Source organism: Aspergillus sydowii (genome assembly GCF_001890705.1).
Source record: "Aspergillus sydowii CBS 593.65 unplaced genomic scaffold ASPSYscaffold_19, whole genome shotgun sequence".
NCBI classification, from domain to species: domain Eukaryota; kingdom Fungi; phylum Ascomycota; class Eurotiomycetes; order Eurotiales; family Aspergillaceae; genus Aspergillus; species Aspergillus sydowii.
The window spans coordinates 248229-266361 of NW_024467877.1; the positions used below are offsets into that span (position 1 = coordinate 248229).

At 49.6% G+C, this 18133-nt stretch overlaps 8 protein-coding genes and 1 non-coding gene across 9 annotated transcripts; 4 read left to right on the forward strand and 5 right to left on the reverse strand.

Moving 5' to 3' along the window:
• Positions 1-6: 6 nt before the first annotated feature.
• ASPSYDRAFT_51787 (protein kinase COQ8) lies at positions 7-2681 on the reverse strand. The gene is made up of 3 exons (XM_040848358.1): positions 1671-2681; positions 1331-1616; positions 7-1280 (listed from the first exon to the last, which is right to left on the reverse strand). The coding sequence occupies exons 1-3, from the start codon at positions 2577-2579 to the stop codon at positions 190-192; spliced, it is 2286 nt and encodes a 761-aa protein (XP_040696457.1). The 5' UTR covers positions 2580-2681; the 3' UTR covers positions 7-189.
• Positions 2682-2822: 141 nt separating this feature from the next.
• ASPSYDRAFT_213981 (urease accessory protein UreF) lies at positions 2823-4017 on the forward strand. Its single transcript, XM_040844078.1, has 2 exons — positions 2823-3084; positions 3169-4017. Exons 1-2 carry the CDS (start codon positions 2922-2924, stop codon positions 3939-3941), a joined length of 936 nt encoding a protein of 311 aa, XP_040696458.1. The 5' UTR covers positions 2823-2921; the 3' UTR covers positions 3942-4017.
• Positions 4018-5879: 1862 nt separating this feature from the next.
• Positions 5880-8209, forward strand: ASPSYDRAFT_51789 (uncharacterized protein). The gene has a single exon (XM_040848359.1). The coding sequence runs from the start codon at positions 5911-5913 to the stop codon at positions 7966-7968; it is 2058 nt and encodes a 685-aa protein (XP_040696459.1). The 5' UTR covers positions 5880-5910; the 3' UTR covers positions 7969-8209.
• ASPSYDRAFT_t136 lies at positions 8168-8305 on the reverse strand. Its single transcript has one exon. It is a non-coding gene; the product is annotated as a tRNA-Asn (tRNA).
• An 830-nt stretch (positions 8306-9135) lies between these two features.
• ASPSYDRAFT_62705 (E3 ubiquitin-protein ligase BRE1) lies at positions 9136-11644 on the reverse strand (the record flags this gene model as incomplete). The annotated part of the gene is made up of 6 exons (XM_040850157.1): positions 9136-9309; positions 9369-10442; positions 10495-11042; positions 11095-11146; positions 11209-11352; positions 11456-11644. The coding sequence occupies 6 exons, from the start codon at positions 11642-11644 to the stop codon at positions 9136-9138; spliced, it is 2181 nt and encodes a 726-aa protein (XP_040696460.1).
• A 309-nt stretch (positions 11645-11953) lies between these two features.
• ASPSYDRAFT_37177 (transcription factor TFIIIB subunit BDP1) lies at positions 11954-13709 on the forward strand (the record flags this gene model as incomplete). The annotated part of the gene is made up of 2 exons (XM_040845510.1): positions 11954-11981; positions 12034-13709. 2 exons carry the CDS (start codon positions 11954-11956, stop codon positions 13707-13709), a joined length of 1704 nt encoding a protein of 567 aa, XP_040696461.1.
• Positions 13710-14561: 852 nt separating this feature from the next.
• ASPSYDRAFT_164248 (DUF1183 domain protein) lies at positions 14562-14954 on the reverse strand (the record flags this gene model as incomplete). Its single annotated transcript, XM_040843243.1, has 1 exon — positions 14562-14954. A coding segment is annotated over one exon (393 nt), but the record flags the coding sequence as incomplete, so codon positions are not given.
• A 387-nt stretch (positions 14955-15341) lies between these two features.
• On the forward strand, positions 15342-16889 carry mmm1 (ERMES complex subunit MMM1; the record flags this gene model as incomplete). Its single annotated transcript, XM_040853119.1, has 3 exons — positions 15342-15357; positions 15417-15447; positions 15500-16889. 3 exons carry the CDS (start codon positions 15342-15344, stop codon positions 16887-16889), a joined length of 1437 nt encoding a protein of 478 aa, XP_040696463.1.
• Positions 16890-16964: 75 nt separating this feature from the next.
• Positions 16965-18084, reverse strand: ASPSYDRAFT_51795 (acireductone dioxygenase (Ni2+-requiring)). The gene is made up of 3 exons (XM_040848360.1): positions 17717-18084; positions 17265-17636; positions 16965-17187 (listed from the first exon to the last, which is right to left on the reverse strand). The coding sequence occupies exons 1-3, from the start codon at positions 17744-17746 to the stop codon at positions 17053-17055; spliced, it is 537 nt and encodes a 178-aa protein (XP_040696464.1). The 5' UTR covers positions 17747-18084; the 3' UTR covers positions 16965-17052.
• Between the last annotated feature and the right edge of the window lie 49 nt (positions 18085-18133).

An 18133-nucleotide genomic window follows, 5' to 3' on the forward strand; every position in this document is an offset into this window, starting at 1 on the left:
TTCAGGACTGGCAGACACCAGCAATCTGGAGCTATACTTCCACGATCTGAAGGAAGTTTTATATATTCATTAGAGTATTGTTACAACTAATATACAAAGTGGGTGATGTTCCTATACACATAATCGTACAACATTTACCCCCTTCCTCCCATTCGGGTCCTAGGTAAGCCGTCAATGGCTAGGTGGATATTACTTGCTACCGTCTAGCTTCTCCATGGCATCCTTGAACAGCTCCTTACAACGGACTCTACTGCCCAACCTCGCGCACAGCAAGAATGCCCCACTCAGCTTCCTATGCAGACTGTATGTCTCTTCAGGCGGCGGCGCTAACCTCTCCCTTATCATAACAGGAATTAAATCCCGCACGCGGTCCGTGATTGTCTGGTCTTGGAAATCATAGACATCAGGTGACGAGTCCATGAATGGTTCCGCGAGGGTGAGGATGGATGATACATGGGCGTCGACCATAGCGCGAGACTCGTGGCCTGTCAGGTAGCCTAGTTCGATGGAGAGAGTGTGGCATGTCTCTCTGTCTGATCGGGAAGCAGCGAGGAGGGTTTGGACATATTTATCGATAAAACTGGAGGGGTAATCTCTCGAGGCACCGAAGTCGAGGAGCTCTAGATTGTTGGCCGAGGCGTTGTAGAGGAAATTTGTCCAGTTAGGGTCTGTCTGCATGTATTTGAATTCGGTGATTTCACGGAGACACAGACGGAGGATTTGGGTTCCGATCCAGTCGCGCTGGTCTTGTGTAAAATTTTGGATCTTAGTGACGGCGACACCATTTAGACGCTCCATTGTGAGGACGTTTTTGCCGGAGGCTTCGGGGATGATCTCGGGGACGTGGAAGATGGGGTCGTCCTTCAGGAGCTCGCGGAAGCGGTTCCCGCATTCGGCTTCGCGGGTGTAGTCGCATTCCCAGGCCAGTTCTGTTCGGGCGTTTGCAATGGTTTTGTCGAGGTATAGACCGCGAGGGAGGATGCGCGACGCCGTAAGAAGGATTGAAAGGTTGTTGAGGTCCGAATCGATGGAGTCAGCGACACCGGGGTATTGGATCTTCACGGCCACTGGTTGCCCCGTACTCTTAAGAACAGCTCCGTGGACTTGACCGATAGAAGCGGCTGCCATCGGGACTTCTTCAAAGGACTCGAAGAGATCCCGCCAATTAGGTCCCAAGTTGTCGGTGAGGACCTTGTCCCGCTGGTAGGCTGGCATATAGTCTGCGCGGTCCTGAACTCTTTGAAGAACCTGCTGAATCGAGTCTGGGAGCATTTTCGAGTCTGCTGTACTTAGAAGAAGTCAATATAAGAGGTATTACTTTGGGTCGTACCTTGAAAACTAATCATTTGACCGAGCTTCAGAGCAGCGCCGCGCATTTTAGACAACTTGGCCACGACGCGCTCCATGTTCCCTGCACTGAACATGAGTGACCCAGCAGCATCTTCTGCGTTCCCCGTCACTCTGCGAAAACTTTCACCAACTGCTCCAAAAGCCATCGAAGTCGCTAGGCCACCATACTGCCAGAGTCGTCCTAGTCGGGAAGACGGAACCCGCGATTCAACCATACGATAGGCATCTTCCTCCTTTTTGAGTTCGGCCATGACTTCCGACTCTATCTGCGCGAAAGAGTGAGTTCCCATGCTTCAAATTCGCGAAACGTGACAATTTACCTTCGAATCCGAAGGAACGATATCCTCCGCAGTCGGCGGCTCAATGTTACCAGTGCCTCGTGTATCAACTTTCTCTGCAGCACCCTCCCTTGTGCCCAAAGGACGGAACCTCAGGTCTGCTGCTGCTTTCCGAGAGAGTGTCCTAGCAACTTTAGGGCTATGGAAAATGTCCTTCATCATTTCTTCCGGGAGCTCCTGCTCTTGTGCCACGGGTGACTGGTAAGTCTCCGCATTTATACCATCATTCAACCCAGTCTGTGTGGTATTCGTAGCGCGTGGTAGCTCGACTTTAGGCGATCCGGTGCGTCCAGCAGCGGGCTCTGGCGTAGGACGGTAGAATTCCTCCTGCTGTGGACTCACTTTTAATCGGTCCGGTCCAGCATCTCCTTCAGCGTCCCTCGCAGGTGAATTTTTCACGGGTGATTGATAGACTTCGGCATTTATATTCCCATCTAACCCAACTTGCGTATCACTTGCCGCCTGTGGTACTTTCACCCGGGGTGTCCCAGGGGGCTCTGCAGCTGGCTCGCGCGAAGGCTGGTAAAATTCCTCCTGTTGTGGACTGACACCCAATTGACCTTTCACTGTATTTCCACTAGCGCCAGTAGTTGATGCAGGTATTTTGGCCCCAACATGAGGTTCGTTTTGCGTCCGAGAGGAGGATTCGGAGGGGCCGGCGGAAGTCGTCTGCGACTGGGAAGGAGGGGTGTCGTCGAAACGTTTAGCAAGCGCTGCAGCAGCTTTGGCTGTGAGAATCAAGCCATCCGTCTGATTCTTGATACCCTTCGTCAGGGAAGATGTCCGAGTAAATACATCGAGTTGCCGTTGACGCACTGCGAGGTGCTTCGTCGCAACTGACTTGGCGACATTCAGGAATTGGATAGCGTCGAGTAGACGCTTGCCTGACATGACTTCAGTGCGCCAATAATGAACTGCAAAAAAGCTCCAAAATTCGACAAACCTGATTCACCGGACTCGCATGGTTGAGTTTCCGCCTAGATGTACCTTGTCTTGAGGATGGTTTTGACGCTTGAGCTTATTTTGTCCGGCCGCATTCTGCTGCCTGACACCGCCTCTGCAGAACCACGCCACCGGTTTCGGTCCCGCGCGCGGGCCTTATCAGTCGATTCCTTATCAGGAAAGGGTGGGAGGAATGGATCCATCCACCATGATGGGTCTTCCAACTTCCAACTTCCAAGCTCCCTTTAGGCTCTTCTTCCTGCCAATGCTCTGTCTCGCAGAAACGCAGCGATGGCATTCGAATCTGGTGTCCACGAATTGAAGCAAGAGATCTCAGATCTCGAATATCGTCTACAGAATGCAAAATCTCGGCTAGCCGGGGTCTCTCCGCACGACTCCGAGTCGCAGTCGCAGTCGCAGTCCATATCGTCTCCAATCCCTCCTCTACCAGCCGGTATGCTGTCTCTTTACCGACGCATCTTGCAGGAACTTTTCCTTGCATGGCATTATACTGACCTCCTGTGCTTTATTACACTAGATACGCTTTCTCTAGCAACTACCCATGCCCTCCTCCTCTTATCAGACTCTGCCCTCCCTCTGGGCTCCTTCGCTTACTCCAGTGGATTGGAATCATACGTAGCGCATAACAAACCACTACCACGCTCCACAACGCCGGTTGCATCATTTCACCGTTTTCTACGACTGTCCCTCGCATCAATGGGTAGTCTCTCGCTTCCCTACGTCTTAGCAGCCTACCGCGACCCAGCCGAACTTGAAACATTAGATAACGACCTCGACGCTTCCACGCCGTGTCCAGTCGCGCAGCGAGCAAGTATTGCGCAAGGGCGAGCATTACTAGGTGTATGGGAGCGGGCATTCCGAAACGCATATGCGTCTCATAGCAGTGACAACGTAACCGAGAACTCTGGGTTGCAAGAAGGCATCATGGCCGTGGAGAACTTTTCGGAGACCCTGAAATGCTCAATGGATGATGAGCTAGGTCCCAAGGGCCACTTTGCGCCGTTATGGGGCGTTGTATGCTTAGCTATGGGGATGGATGCGCGTCAAACGGCATATGTATTTATGCTGAACCATGCCAAAGCTGTTCTTAGTGCGGCTGTTCGGGCGTCGGTGATGGGCCCATACCAGGCGCAGAGCGTGCTTGCTAGCAAGAATTTGCAGGACATGATCGCCGAACGCATTGACCGGGATTGGGACACTGCAGTAGAAGATGCGGGCCAGGTAGTGCCACCGTTGGATCTCTGGGTTGGACGCCATGAGCTTCTTTATAGCAGGATATTTAATTCATGAAATATTCAATGATCTAGTCACATTGTAGAACAACCAACTCAGGTGTTGGTAACCTTTTAGTGGCTTTGGCACACGCAACATTGTGAACAAGGTAGTAGCAGTGGCCGTCACGCAAGGTTTGCGTTCGGATACTTCGATCAACTTCTAAAGTAACGACTATCTTCGCTGGCTCCTTATACTCGTAGGGTAAGGTAAGATGACTTTGTTGGGCCTCTGAAAGTATGAAAGAAAACTGGGAGTCGGTGGTGTAGAGCGCCATAGTATTGTTATTGATGGCTAATTCCTACCTGATTGCTAGTAGATAGTCGAGTAAACACTTAGTATCTTGTGGATACCCTTACTCGTGGTCTTATCGAGACAGAGAAACATAATAGGGGTTGCACACACGGTAGTCAAACCTCAAGGACAGACAATACAAAACATGATCATCCACATCCTCTTGCTCAGAGCTCAAGGGATTTAGCAAACAATAATAGCGCTGGGCCAACGAAAGGCTATTACTGTTACACCTAATGGAGAGCCCTAATTAGATGTAACCCAAAAAAAAAAAGGAGGGTTTCCATGCTATTAGCGAAAATTTTTATTGCGAGCTTTTTGTCTGCCTCTCATAGCATCTTTATGGTCTCCTCCGCAATGTAATTACCTGTCAAAGAAATGGGAGCCAAAATAATATTGCTGGTGTGCTTGCCTCTGGAAAATACCAATTTGAGGGTCATATCTAACATCCACTGCGTTGGGTCTTCACTCACTGCTCCTGGTGGTGAAACAGAGTGCTGACATATTCATAAATCCAGTGAATATTCTTAGAGAGGAAGACTGCAGTGTTTCGGATTATCCATCAACCTGACCTGCACGCCCTCCTCAGTTGTCTATCTTCATCCCTATTTCATCATTTCAAAATACCACAACACCACCCAGATGCTTCCTCATAATGAACGCAACGTCTGCTATGGCTGTGGTCGAGTAGGTACCTCACGAAGAGCCTGTCCTGACTGCCCATGCTCCTATTGCCATAGAAATGGCCACTCGCTCATCAAGTGCCCAGCAGTACCACCATGTGGGAATTGCGGCAAGAAGGGACACCGCACCAACAAATGCATGATGGTTAAGGAGACAGTATTGGAACAAGAAGAGAGGCTGAGAAGAGTGGCAGCCTTGAAAAAATCAAAGAAGCAATTAAAACAAACGATTCGCTTCAATATTTCAGTGACGCCACCACCTCATGATGAGCAAAAGTGGCTCGACATCCCCCAAGATGTCCGTGAGGTAAGTCTTTTGAATGTGGGTTTTGGTCCAAAGTATTTGACTGAGTGTTATTCAGAGCCTCGTTGTCGAAAAGCCTTTCATCTTCCCGTCGCTCGAAGCCACTTGCACTAACCTCCTCCATGACATTATCAACGGTCAAGTGCCTGACTGGGACAATGCATCTTATACCCAAGATATACTGCTGCACGGTGGTGTCGATGCTGTCACAAGTCACCTTCTCGGTTTCGTCAGGCCAGAGATTCTCGATTTACAGGGCCAGGAAGTCACCACAAAAAATCTCAATGAGATCAAACAAAAGCAGGACAAAGATGGCGACTGGGTAGGTGCCATGGGTTACCTCGACTATATCACGGACACAGGAAATCCAGAGTATAACCGACGCTATGTGGGACAGTGCAGGGACGCTGAGCGCCGCATTATGAGCCAGCACATCCAAGAAATTATGCGAGGCTCAACCAGCAGTCTACATTATTTCAGTGTTTGGATAGGCAATGGAAAGCGAAGCGCCAATTTCATTCGGCTCTGGGAATTGCCAGAGTCTACCCCGGGAGAAGCTGAACATTCCGGCGAAGACAACTGGACCAATATCAGAATGAATCTTCTGGAAGCTTTATTTTGCAAGGAATTTCGCTCACACCACGGGGTACTAGATCGACAGGTGCCTGGTCAACTGGTAGGCGTGAAAAGCTTCGGCTTAAATATTATGACTCCACTGGCCCAGAACAGCGTCAAGTTAGATGCCAAGAGAATAAGATACGTCCAGGATGCTGGCAATAGCCCGGATCCTCAGATTCTTTTCTGGGTGACAGATTTTAGAGCCAGCCGAGCTCGCAAAAAGAAGATTCAGAAGGACAAACAGCTCCACGCTACACGCGAGATCTTCCGAGTTGATTTTGACCGGGCTTTGGAATCAGCTTTGGGTGACCCCGTCGCTTTCCAAAACATGAAAGATTCAATGACTGCAGAAAATATAATCCCCGATTGCCACACCGACAGCGAGCATCTTTTCACGCCATTTTTTGGTACGCTTGCCGCCAAAATTGGGTTTGTGCTTGACTACGCTGCTGTGTCTCCGGCTTCTGACTCGTTCAGCGGACACGGTTTAACAGAATCTCGATCGAGAATTCAATTACCATGGGCATTGAAAGGTTGCCAGTTTGATGAAACAAATGTTCTTATATGGACATTCAATTTCCAGGCATTTTCACCGCTTGACCAAAATAATATTTCGGATTCCTGCAATGACGATGTGTCCCATTACCATCAAGAACTGTTAGATAGCAGCAACGCAAGGATAGTCTTTCTGTGCGGCCCCAGAGCAACGAATGCCTTGCGACTTGTTCATAAGAAACGATATTTTCTCGAACTACGAGGTTTTCACTACACAGTCTACCTGTCTAGGACCCCTTTCTCTACAGGCCCTCAGTATCGATTGTTTATTTGTTGCCCTGCTCTTCCCGCACAAATTTGGTCTACCAGAAGGTGTGAGGGGGCACAGATCGGGGAAGCTCTCAGATTCGCTATTAGCATGCTAAGCTTAGACGGCATACGCCCTTACTCTGTCGAGACTGTCATGGTAGTTGGGACTATTCTTTCATGGGCTCGAGCCCACAGAATGGGCAAACCCTCCGTAACGGTGGAAACAATAAACTTCCATGTGGCGCTCTGGCTAACCCGCAAAGGGATTCCCCTCGACCGTCTGAAAAGAATTGTGGAAATAGCTGGAAACCTTCCTCGAGCGCTTTTGATGATTTTATATTGCCTCAACGCGGAACTACCAGAGACGCACCAGCCAAGCAAAAAGCGCTTTCCAGATCAGGCGGAAGAATATCACCTACAACTGACATCCTCTAAAAAAGTCCGCTGTTATGAACCTTTTGACATGGGTGCTTGCAGTAAAATTCATGCACTCGTCCGTGAGGGTATCAAAGATGAAAACGAAAAGTATGTCGAGAGGCTCAAAAGCCTAGGTGTGGATCTCTCCGTTGGACACTCTTCTGGTCAATCATCGGTTCAGTCACCCGTCCAGTCCTCACCAAGTTCCGAAGATGCAACTGACTTGCTTATTGGGAAAGAGCTCCCAAGCCCAGAGACTTTGACGACAGTCAAATCGGTTATCCTACGGAGCCATAATAATCAATTAACAAAGAAGGAGCGCGCACTAGACAAGAAGCTGGATGTAGATATAACAGATGCTATGCGTCTTGGCTCAGAGGCAGTAGACCTTGGTATTCTGGACCCAAGTATCTCACGACCCAAACGGCAGAATCGGCCTAAGATACGAGGGCGTATTTGGGAACGCCAGGTGGATGTTTTTCGCCAGAGCGAGTACTCATACAGAGTTGACCCGGCTGGGTCCAGAAAAATCTCTGTGAAATATTGTCCTATTGTTTTCCCAGCAGGGGAGGACATCGGAAATGGGGAAGCCTATGTGAAAATCGTGATCAACCCTCCTGGCAAGGCACATCCTCAATGCTATGCGACCCGAGCTACAGATGTTGACCCGGCATCCCGCATGGCTTTCCAACTGAGGTTTCAACCCTTCAAGGGTCCAGAGGTAAAGCGATATGCTACACATGACGCATTAACCTCTATCTATCGGGCCAATACTCTGGTGGATATCCTCTTAGGCATCCCGATTGAGGATATAGCTCGCAAGCCAAGACGATATATCTACTTTTGGGGAGAAAGTCGCATTCCGGCAGGGCTTGAGCGGTTTATGGGTGGCAGTTACACCGAAGGGACTATTCTGGATGTGTGATGGCTCGAGTCCAGCTACGGGTATTATTGGGTTAATTACAGTTGTACTATGAAGATCAACTGTGTACGGATAATGCTGCAGATTCTACTGCAAACTTTCTATTTTTGACATTTGTGACTATTCCTTTTGTTCGAAACAAGACCGATGCTCGATATGTAGTGAAAGCAAGAATAAAAGAAGGAAAGAAAAAAAAAATTGATGCTCACTGCCGGAATCGAACCAGCGCTCTCTTGATTGCGAGATATTGTGTACACTTTTGAGGAATTAGCTTTGTTTGAGGATTGACGAATTAGAGGAAGACTAACAGTCAAGCGCCTTACCACTTGGCCAAGCGAGCCAATTGATGATGAGGTCCACCTTGATTTGTTCTGTTACCACGTTCCCTGATCCCAGTAGTGGTCGATTCTACAACCGTCATATATACAAGGTGAGCGAGTGTCTCACTGATACAATGGCGATGACAGTACTGAGTGATGTAACTATGATTTCCAAATTAAAATTGAAGCAAATACACGCTAGACCGACGATGCCAGTTCACATATATGTTCTTTACACAAAATACATTGGGTTGACTGAAACCTGTTATATATTATATACTACGGTAGGCCGGTGGATTGACAACTTATCCCACACGCGTTCAACACCACAGCCTTTGCTCGGCTCAATGCGCTGACCAATTATCACAAAATCATATTTCCCCATCACATTTACAAGCTGGCATTCCTGATAGCACCACTGACTACTGGAAATATGTTGTAATAAAAGCTACCCAGCTTCCTGGGTTCAAACGCCTCTTGCTAGTCCTACAACCCACAACCATGTGTGGCTTTAGATACCCGAACTTCATGGGTATCCAAGAAATGGAAATAACAGAGGGAGAAAAAAGAAAACAAATAGAGAAAAGAAATTAAAGGAAAAGAAACCCGAAGGCCAGGAAGTCCGATATCAAGTAACAAGAGTGAAACGCCAGCCCCTGAGTACCTATCCTGCTAAACCGTAGACAAAACACCACACCATGAGCCTTTTCCGTAGAAAATCAAGATGGCAAACGCAAAAAGAAATAATAAATGAAGTATGAGAAAACCGTGGGAAGAGGGGTAGAAAAGGAGGAAACTATGATACATGAATGGAATGTGCAAAAAATGACCAAGATCATGGGACAAAGGGTCACAGCGTAATATGCATATAATCATTATTGCCAAACGAGCGGTTGCAATTCGGGCATTTCCGAGATCTAGACGTAAGTCGTTCTTCCACGCAATCTTTGCAGAAAACGTGTCCGCAGGTTTTTATAGCAGTATTCTTGAAGTTCCTGCGGCATACCGTACAAAGTGCGAGCGACTGCAGTCAAGTTAGCAAAGATGAACCAAGAAGTTACAAACCAGGTTAGAAGCGCTTACCCTCAGCATTTCATATTCGGATGACGAGTTCCCAAGGCTCTTGTTTTTCCAGTTGTCCAAACTCTTCTTCGTATCAGTAAGAGTTGCCTTGAGCCCCTCAACCTCAGTCTCGGCACGACGACAGGCGCTAGATGTGGCAGCCAGAGTGGAATCCTTTGAAACTGACAGCGCCTTGAGTTCGGTGATCTGCCCTCGCAAGCCCTCCATCGCAATATTGCCCTCAGTAATTTGTTGCTGCGACGAGTGGTACTTGTCCGCCATACTATTTAAAGCTTCCCTAGCCTCGCTGACTTGTTTCTCCATATTCGCAAGGAGTGAACGCGTGGCTGCCTCTGACTCCTTCAGTTGAGATACTATGTCAGAGCTCTTGGCATTTTGCATTCGTAATGTCCGGACCTCCATTTCGCGAGCCTCCTTGCCCTTCATTGCGCCGAAATATTTCTGATCTGCCTTGGATTTCTCTGCGGAGAGACGTATCATCTTCTCCTCCAGCGCACTGAACTCGGTGACCTTTTGAGACGCCAATGACGAGTATTTTTTGCAAGCAATCTGCATGGATGCCAATTCAGCATTTAGCATAGAGTATTGGCGGTCCAGATTGCCGTGCTTTGTACGCAGCTCCTCGATCGTTATGTCGTTAAAATTTGCCTGTTCCGCCTTGACTTGTCCAACTTCTATCCGTAATCGCTCCACCTCTGATTCCAAGGCGGCAATTTGAGCCTTCCCAGCATCCGCTAGCTCCTGTATTTTGAGCGTCGATGTCTTCTCCTGGTCCAGTGCGGCCTTTCGCATTTGTTGATCAGCCAGAAGTTCATCACGTGTGTTGCGTATCCGTGCCAAATCGTTTTCGGTTTTCACTAGCTGCGCTTCCTTCTCGGCAACAACGTTTTGTGTTTCTTCATCGACTTGATTGCGGTATGCTGCCCGCTCCGACCGTAGTTTCGCTGCCTCTTCGCGGAGTTGTACATTGGTTGCCTCTAAGTGGTTTATCCGTTTCACAACATCGTCATATTGAGATCTTAGGTGCTTGAATAAGTCTGTATGTGCATAATCGTCGTCGGTAAGCTTCGTCCTCTAGAAAATATGTATTAGCACCAAATCAGGTATAGTTAATAAAATCGCATACCTTAATACTTATATCCGTGATTTGGGCAAGTAAGTTGGCGTTTTCGGCCTCCAGTTTCTGCAACTGGTCTTTCTGCTTTTCTGAAACGGCAGAAAGCCTGCTGTAAAACTCATCGGATTCTGGCGTGCGTTCGCCTGTAGGCGTGGCACCATTTGTGCTTGGCGGCTCTTCACGGTTTCCAGACGCACTATCGCCACCCGGTCGCTGAGCACCGAGTATATACTGCTTCTCTAATTTGGCGACAGTTACACTCCGTGCACGATCAAGTTTCTTTTCGGCAACCATATACCGTAATGAGGCTTCTTCTAGGCTTTCTTCCAATTGTTGCTTTTCGGATAGCGCTTTATTGAGCTCGGAAAGAGTGGATTTCTCTTCGGCTAATTTCCGCGCAAGTTGAGACTGCAAATCCGCGACCTCGGGAGGACCTGTTGGGGATTTGGCGACGAGGCGGGAGATAATGTCACGTATATCATCAGAACGAGATTTGAGATGTTTCTCAAAATCATCGACATCACAAAATTGTAGTGAACTTTGGAAGGTCGAGCGATCTAGGATATTGTTAATGGCTTTGTCGACGAAGGTGTAAGATATTGAACTTACCCTTGCTATCATCGTCGGAGTTGCCAAAGAGGAGTTTGATCTCGTCAATCAACTGAGAGGCATTAGTTATCGAAAGGAAAACAAGCAAAAATTGTAGATGATGGCTCTACTCACTTGGCTATACCATGAATCGATTATACGAAGATGGTCGTTGTGGTAGGCGGTGGCCTTCGACGTCTCCTTTAACTTCGCTTCCAAGGATACCTTATCACGTTTGTATTCCTGCATTTGACGCCAGATCGCGTCCTTCTGGAATCGCTGTTGAGTAGCAGAAAAGGTTTCAGTCAGTGAACTGACCAACGATCAATTTTCGTGCGACCCCTGCGAAGCTTCACCCCACGTTGAAAGGTCAGTGACTTACCTCGAGATCATCTTTCCAGGGCATATCGGCATCTGGATGCGGTTTATTGCCACCATTGACCGAGGTGGCCTGTTTTTTCAGCGGAGGCGCCGATTCATTGTTATCATATGTGGCAGCTCGCTTCCGGTCTTCCATCTTGACAAAACCGGACTCGGGAGGTGCGACGGGGGTTGGTTCGGCGGCCGGCATCAGTGGCTACTGTAGTCATATGGATAAGTTACGCCGTAACCACTGAGCAGCGACTGGCCGGTATAGCAGAGACTGCAACAGGATCCGACGGTGGGAAGATTCGCACAAGGGGTAGTGAGGGAGGACAGTTGGAGTGGTTGAGATAAGCAAGACTTAAAGGAAGCCAGGAGGATTTTCGGCTTCAAGGTTAGCCTCCCACGTGACCATGCCCACTTTCCCCGGAAGTTCGTCTAGACTTCTGCAGGTGAGCCAAAGCAAACTATAACAACAGCGACGGTCATCGGTTTTTGTGATGACCCCCCGCTAAGAATGAAGTCGTTTTCGAGTTCCGCTATTAGTATGTGCTTTCCGTATCCTTTCCGTATCTGAATATTGCTAATTTTTTCCAGACAAGTCGGGCAAAAAGTTTGCTCCAAAGGCGCCTGTCCGACGTACCGCTCCAGCCCCTCCTCGAGCGCCGTCAGCGCCCTCGAGGCGCGCGAGTGCATCCCAGGCGTCGGCTTCCCATCCTCATGCGACTACGAGTGAGACAGCAACTCCCGAACCTCCTGCTCCTTCTTCAACAGTCGAACCGACCGCCCCATCTGAGCCAACGGTTGCTGCGTCATCATCTGTTGCGCCGATCGTTGAACATGCGCCCACCGATAAACCTGTAACTGCTATTCCGACCTCTAGTCCTAAGCGCAAGGCATCTGTCGCTGTTCCGATAGTCCGACCAACGAAGGATGCCCCAGTCGCTCCACAACCTTCACCTCCATCGAGCGCTACGGCGATTCCTGAGCCCGCAGCGCAGGCGCCAGATAGGCAAGCTGAGATAACTGGAGCGAATGTGAGCACGAGTGAGGATATATCTGCAATTTCCACTATCGCCGACCAAGATGAAGTCACAGCCGAAGCCCGGCCTCCAAAGCGGCCAAGGACGACAATCGAACCTACACCAGCCACAGTGCTAGGGCAGTCAGTAGAAGAAACTTCTCAGCTTGCGACGCCTCCAGCGACACAGGCGACCGCTATTAGAGAACGCACGCAAAGCCGTGATGAATCTGAAATGCCGAATGCGGCACGGCACAGTGGAGGCGCAACCAAGGCGGGAGGCCGGAGAGCGAGCAGATCTACAAGTGACGATGCTGGGAAAGCCCAAAAGAAGGAAAGGAAGCGGCGAATCCGCAAGCGCGAGCCCACTCCCGAGGGCGCTGAACAGATAGAAATCGCGCCGTCGGTCGTCAAAATGTCGGATCTGTGCAAAGATATGCGGACGGGAAAACGATCTAAACGTGAAACAGAGCTTCGCGCTCACGAATTAGCAGAAGCCGAGCGAAAGAAGGCTCAGCAAGAGGAAGGCCGTCGAGCTGAGACACCGGTGAAGCAAACTCCGAATGACAAATCCCCCACCGAGGATGAGGATACGAGTACGCCCAATAAGAAATCACAAGCTGGTCCAGTCATGCGGATTGTAAATGGGGAGATCGTGTTGGATACTGCTTCTCTGCAAGTCGATCGTCATGCAGACGCAGAGAAGAATGGGGATGATTTGGAGGACGTCGTTGAGAACTCACTCACTCGGAAGATTAATCAGGCTACGTATGGGAAGCGTTCCAAAACGGAATCTTGGGACGAAGACATGACAGATTTGTTCTATCGCGGCCTCCGTATGTTTGGAACCGACTTCATGGTGATCAGCAAGATGTTTCCTGGTCGGTCTCGGCGACAAATTAAGTTGAAATTCAACAACGAAGAGCGCCGGGATCCCCAAAGAATCAAAGAAACGCTTCTTGGTCCCCGGGAAACTATCGATATCAACACTTATTCGGAAATGACCAACACGGTGTACGACGATCCTCGAATAATTCAGCAAGAGTTAGATGAGGAAAAAAGACTCATCGAAGAACAGTATGAAAAGGATAAGAAGGCTCAAGAGGATCTGCTTCGCAATCCAGACGGTCTCGTGGGCAGCAACGCTCCCGGGCCTGATAAAACATCCATTAAGGCCAAACGCAATAAGAAACAGAGCGCGCGAGGTCTAGGAGGCGGAACCGAAGAGATTTTGGGCTCAATAGACGATTGATTGATCGATCACTTTTGTAATGTGGCGAACTGGGGTTTTAGGGCAACTATATATCATTGGGGTGGTTAGGTGCTTTCCGGCGTTGTTGATGTTAACAAATTATTGAATCACGAATATTCGTGGAAATGACCGAGAGGATTATCCAGTCAATGAAATTCCACTTACAGACCGCATTCTGTTGGTGCATAGTCTCAAAGTCATTCATTATATCCAGTGGTGAACTGAAGTAATTATGCAGTGCATCCAACAGACAGTCCAAGTTTATTGTCCAAGTAGAAAGTCGCAAGTATAGCAGATCAATCACCTGCGGCTCGTAGAGCCAAAGCCAGTGCTCGTCGATGGCGCTGAGAAACGGGATGAGGAAGACGAACTTCCTTCACCAGAACCATAACCACGCCTGCGCCCTCTCCCATATGGCGAATCGTAGCGGTTGTTTCTCCTTCCCAGACCATACCCAATCCCACCACCGGTCATAGCTCCCGTCCAGAATCCCGGTCTCCAACCTTGCCCAGACATAGGGCTGTAAGAATAGCTACTACTATACGGCGGAGGAGGATCACCAGGTCCTCCGTCACCACCGCCACCACCGCCCCAGCCCCAGCGACGACCGGGTCGCGGCGGGTTTCTTTCCCCACCAAAGCATTCCCATAGCATCGCAAAGACGATCCAGAGGAAAACTCCGAGAAAGATGCTCCAGAAGAGCAGGTTACCCAAAGAATTCAGGAGCGAGTTATAATCGTTGAACCGTTTCCCTGGCTTCTGACCACGCCACCAGCTGTTTTCATCGAACGAGCCATGTCCAAATTTCTGCTCCCCTTGCTCGGTCAGAAGTAGTCGATATTCCACCCCACAGCTCCCCTTCAGAATCCATGGGTCGTCTGCGTTTCGATAGCCCTCGCAAACCACATCTGTCGAACCAAGCTTGAATTCGCCGGGGAGCGATGCGGTGCAGGTCCACTGGACGTCCTCTACGTCGTAACCGTAGCCTTCATTTGTACACCTCATAGCATCTAGCTCGTACATGTTGCATATGCGCTTCGAAGGGCCGACGCAGTTTAGTTGCGGGACGGGCGATACGCGACGGGAGCTGGTGAGTCGACCACCTCGCAGCGTAAGTGAGTGGACCTGGGAGAGGAGGATAGCATTTTTGCCCGGTGGACTTCGCTGCGAGTTTCCTGCAGAGAGCGACGAGGGGAAGAGACAGAGAAGAGGCAGCAAGAGCTGTAGGGGTGTTGTTAATCGCATGGTTGCGGGTTGGAATGATGCTGAGATGAGTATAGGTGAGAGAAAGGAAATGCGGGGTAGAAAAGAGGTTCTGATTTCTGCCGGGTTTTGTTTGCTGCCTAATAAGCTAGGCTACAGATTCATAAAGCCGTATCCATTATCAAACGTCGTGAAAAATGCGAAATGCGAGCTTTTTTGGCACCTGCGATGTTGTAAGCTGTAAGTTGTTGATGATCGTCACTGAGCTACTACTTTACCGAGCTCCGATCGCACCTCCGACTTGGCGTCACTCCTGCCAAACTCCTACCTACCTCTTTTTTAAGGTCCCCTCTCGCGGCCTGGTTTCATTCAACTACTGAGTACGAGGACGAGTCATGGGCATACGGTGACATTCTACAGCGGCTGACAATGGCTTTTCAGCAAGGTATGCCCTGTCCCCTTCGTTGGACTCTGCTTATGGGTCCCCTCATTGACGAACTCTAGGTGAAGTCACAACTGTACCGGCCCAGTCCTCGTTCGTCCGCCTCTTCTCGCTGTTCCAATAGCTTGCTAATCTAGATTCGCAGCTTGTCCTTTACGCAAGGATTTCTTCTGGGTCAGCTCTCCGTGGTGCTGCTGATCGGTGCTTTCATCAAGTTTTTTATTTTCGGCGAGGCACCGCCGCCGCCATCCCGTGGCCTTCGGGCTTCGACCCATCGACGCTCTAATTCAATATTCTCCCAAGATGCGCCTCCTAGATCGCTAAGGGAGAAACCCTCTACATCCAACGTTCTTCGTCCAGTCCCGTCATCTGCGACCAATACGCGATCGATCCTGCGGAAAACATACTATAGTGCGATCCCGCCCAACCCATCGTCGAAACATGGCAGGCACCGAATACATCATTCCTCCCATCAACCAGAGTCTTTGGACTGGTTCAACGTTCTGATTGCACAGACAATAGCGCAGTATAGGCAGACGGCGTATCTCTTGAAAGACTCTCGGACATCCTCCATCCTCCATTCGTTGAATGCGGCTTTGAATAACCCGGAGAAGAAGCCGTCTTTCATTGATAAGATCGCAGTCACGGATATTTCACTTGGAGAGGAGTTTCCTATATTCAGCAATTGCCGAATCATTGCTGTCGACGACCCAATGTCAGACGGTGGCAGGCTCCAGGCCTTGATGGACGTAGATATGAGTGACGATAACCTCTCTATCGCCGTCGAAACATCATTGGTTCTCAACTACCCTAAACCGTGCTCCGCAATCCTACCTGTTGCCCTGTCGGTATCTGTTGTTCGATTCTCGGGTACACTCTGCATCTCACTTGTGCCTGCATCCACCCCGCCACTTCATACACCTTCTCCTATGCCATCACCCCCAACAGCGGAGGCACAACAAGTGGATAATTCCCCCGGAGAACAATCGACTGATGCACAAGGCGGTGATGTTCCACCGAAATCTTCACCCAAGAGCAATGTTGCGTTCTCTTTCTTACCCGACTATCGACTGGACCTGTCCGTGCGGTCCCTGATTGGCTCCCGTAGTAGACTCCAGGACGTACCTAAGGTCGCGCAGTTGGTAGAAGCACGGGTCCACGCCTGGTTCGAAGAGAGGGTCGTCGAACCCCGAGTGCAAGTTGTGGGACTCCCAGATCTCTGGCCGCGCATGGGTAGGACAGGCGTGCGAACGGGCGATGATTCGGAGACTGGCTCTAATACAGCCTCTCGATCGGCAATGTCGGTCGACCTGGGCGGACCGCATCGGAGTGACGATGGTGATCATGAAGCGGAAGCAATTCGGTTTCGAGGGTTAGGCCCACGGCCACCAATTCCTTTCGATGTTATCTCCCGAACGAGTAGTTACCAAGTCGAAACTGGTGGTGCTCGCAGTCCGAGTTTAACCCGAGAGCAGAGCTTGGGCGATGACTACCACATACCTGGGTCCATGCCCGATATGTCAGGTCCCAATTGAGGTTACGAATGCTATGTATGCCATACATCACGGAATAACTATTTTTGATTACGTGAAATAATAATAAGAAATATAGATCCATATTCATTAACTCATGATTTACAGTTGCTCAACCGACTGCGTGGTTCAGGCGCCATTAAACAACCCAGATTTAAACTGCTTCCTAGTTGGCAGCAACAGTAGGGATGCTGTAGCTCTCAATATACGCCTTACGATGCTGATTGCCATCGAGTTCTGGCCCACGGTTCAGAGGAGTCCACTTAGGCTCCTCCTGGAAGAGGCGCATCGCCTTGATATACTGTGACATATCTGCGTCAGTATTGCCCAAAGCACAAACACAGAATAAGACAGACGAGGTGAAGGAGGGAAGTATACATTCTTATCATCCGTCGTGAACCGGTGGTAGATGCCCGCGGGGAGGATAATCAGGTCATCCTTCACCAGCCTAATCCGTACCCACTCGTCCTCCTTCCCACGGACGTCAAAATACCCTTCTCCATCACGGATATACCGGATCTCCTCATCCTCGTGGAGATGCTCAGCGAAGAACATCTTCACCTTGGATTCGTAGGCCTCACCCATTGTGGCGGGCGCAACGACGACCTCGTCGCGGTTCTTGTAGCCACGTTCCTTAGCAAGCGCATTGACGTCCGCGATATCCGGGAGATGGTGGTAAATGACGCCGAGGGAGGCAAGATAATCTTCTGAGACCGGACGACCCGAGTCATGGGGTTCGCGCTGGTCGCCCTGTACAGTACATCGTAGATTTTGTTAGTCTCCGAGTGGTCTGGAATAGGTGCTGCGGTGTTTATGGGTTTAGAACGTACCGGCTTGTTATCGTACCAGTAGGCCTTCATTTTGAGTAATGATTGAAGTATTCGAGGGTGGGTTTAGTGGAAAAGAGTTTCTTGGTTGTAGGGAGGAAATCGCAGGATGGCATCAGCTTTTAAAACCGCTGATGGACCGCGGGGTGAGAAAATGCTGCCCCGCAATTGGTCGGTGATGGCGCAGCGATTGACGAAAATCTGTTGGGCGAGGCCCGCTGAAGTACAAGCTGGAGGATACAAGATTGACATTCAAAATCCAGCGAGTGTTTCCCTCAGCTCGACGGACTACGTATATTCGACACCTACTTGAAGGTTCCTCTTGTGGCCCTTAATTACAAGGGTTACAATTCGGGTAGTCCGTACCTGAGGATTGATTAAGGCTCGATCACCTGTAGAAGAGTGGAGATCAAAAGGCGT

Bases quoted from the DNA above. Each gene is read 5' to 3' on its own strand.
- ASPSYDRAFT_51789 (XM_040848359.1), top strand. From the start codon at position 5,911: ATGACTCCACTGGCCCAGAACAGCGTCAAGTTAGATGCCAAGAGAATA.
- ASPSYDRAFT_51787 (XM_040848358.1), bottom strand. From the start codon at position 2,579: ATGTCAGGCAAGCGTCTACTCGACGCTATCCAATTCCTGAATGTCGCC. The intron at 1,617-1,670 runs GTAAATTGTCAC...TCTTTCGCGCAG, and splicing joins TCGTTCCTTCGGATTCGAAG to ATAGAGTCGGAAGTCATGGC. The intron at 1,281-1,330 runs GTACGACCCAAA...TAAGTACAGCAG, and splicing joins TCAAATGATTAGTTTTCAAG to ACTCGAAAATGCTCCCAGAC.
- ASPSYDRAFT_51795 (XM_040848360.1), bottom strand. From the start codon at position 17,746: ATGAAGGCCTACTGGTACGATAACAAGCCG. The intron at 17,637-17,716 runs GTACGTTCTAAA...TGTACTGTACAG, and splicing joins ACTGGTACGATAACAAGCCG to GGCGACCAGCGCGAACCCCA. The intron at 17,188-17,264 runs GTATACTTCCCT...GATATGTCACAG, and splicing joins TCACGACGGATGATAAGAAT to TATATCAAGGCGATGCGCCT.
- ASPSYDRAFT_213981 (XM_040844078.1), top strand. From the start codon at position 2,922: ATGGCATTCGAATCTGGTGTCCACGAATTGAAGCAAGAGATCTCAGAT. The intron at 3,085-3,168 runs GTATGCTGTCTC...TTATTACACTAG, and splicing joins AATCCCTCCTCTACCAGCCG to ATACGCTTTCTCTAGCAACT.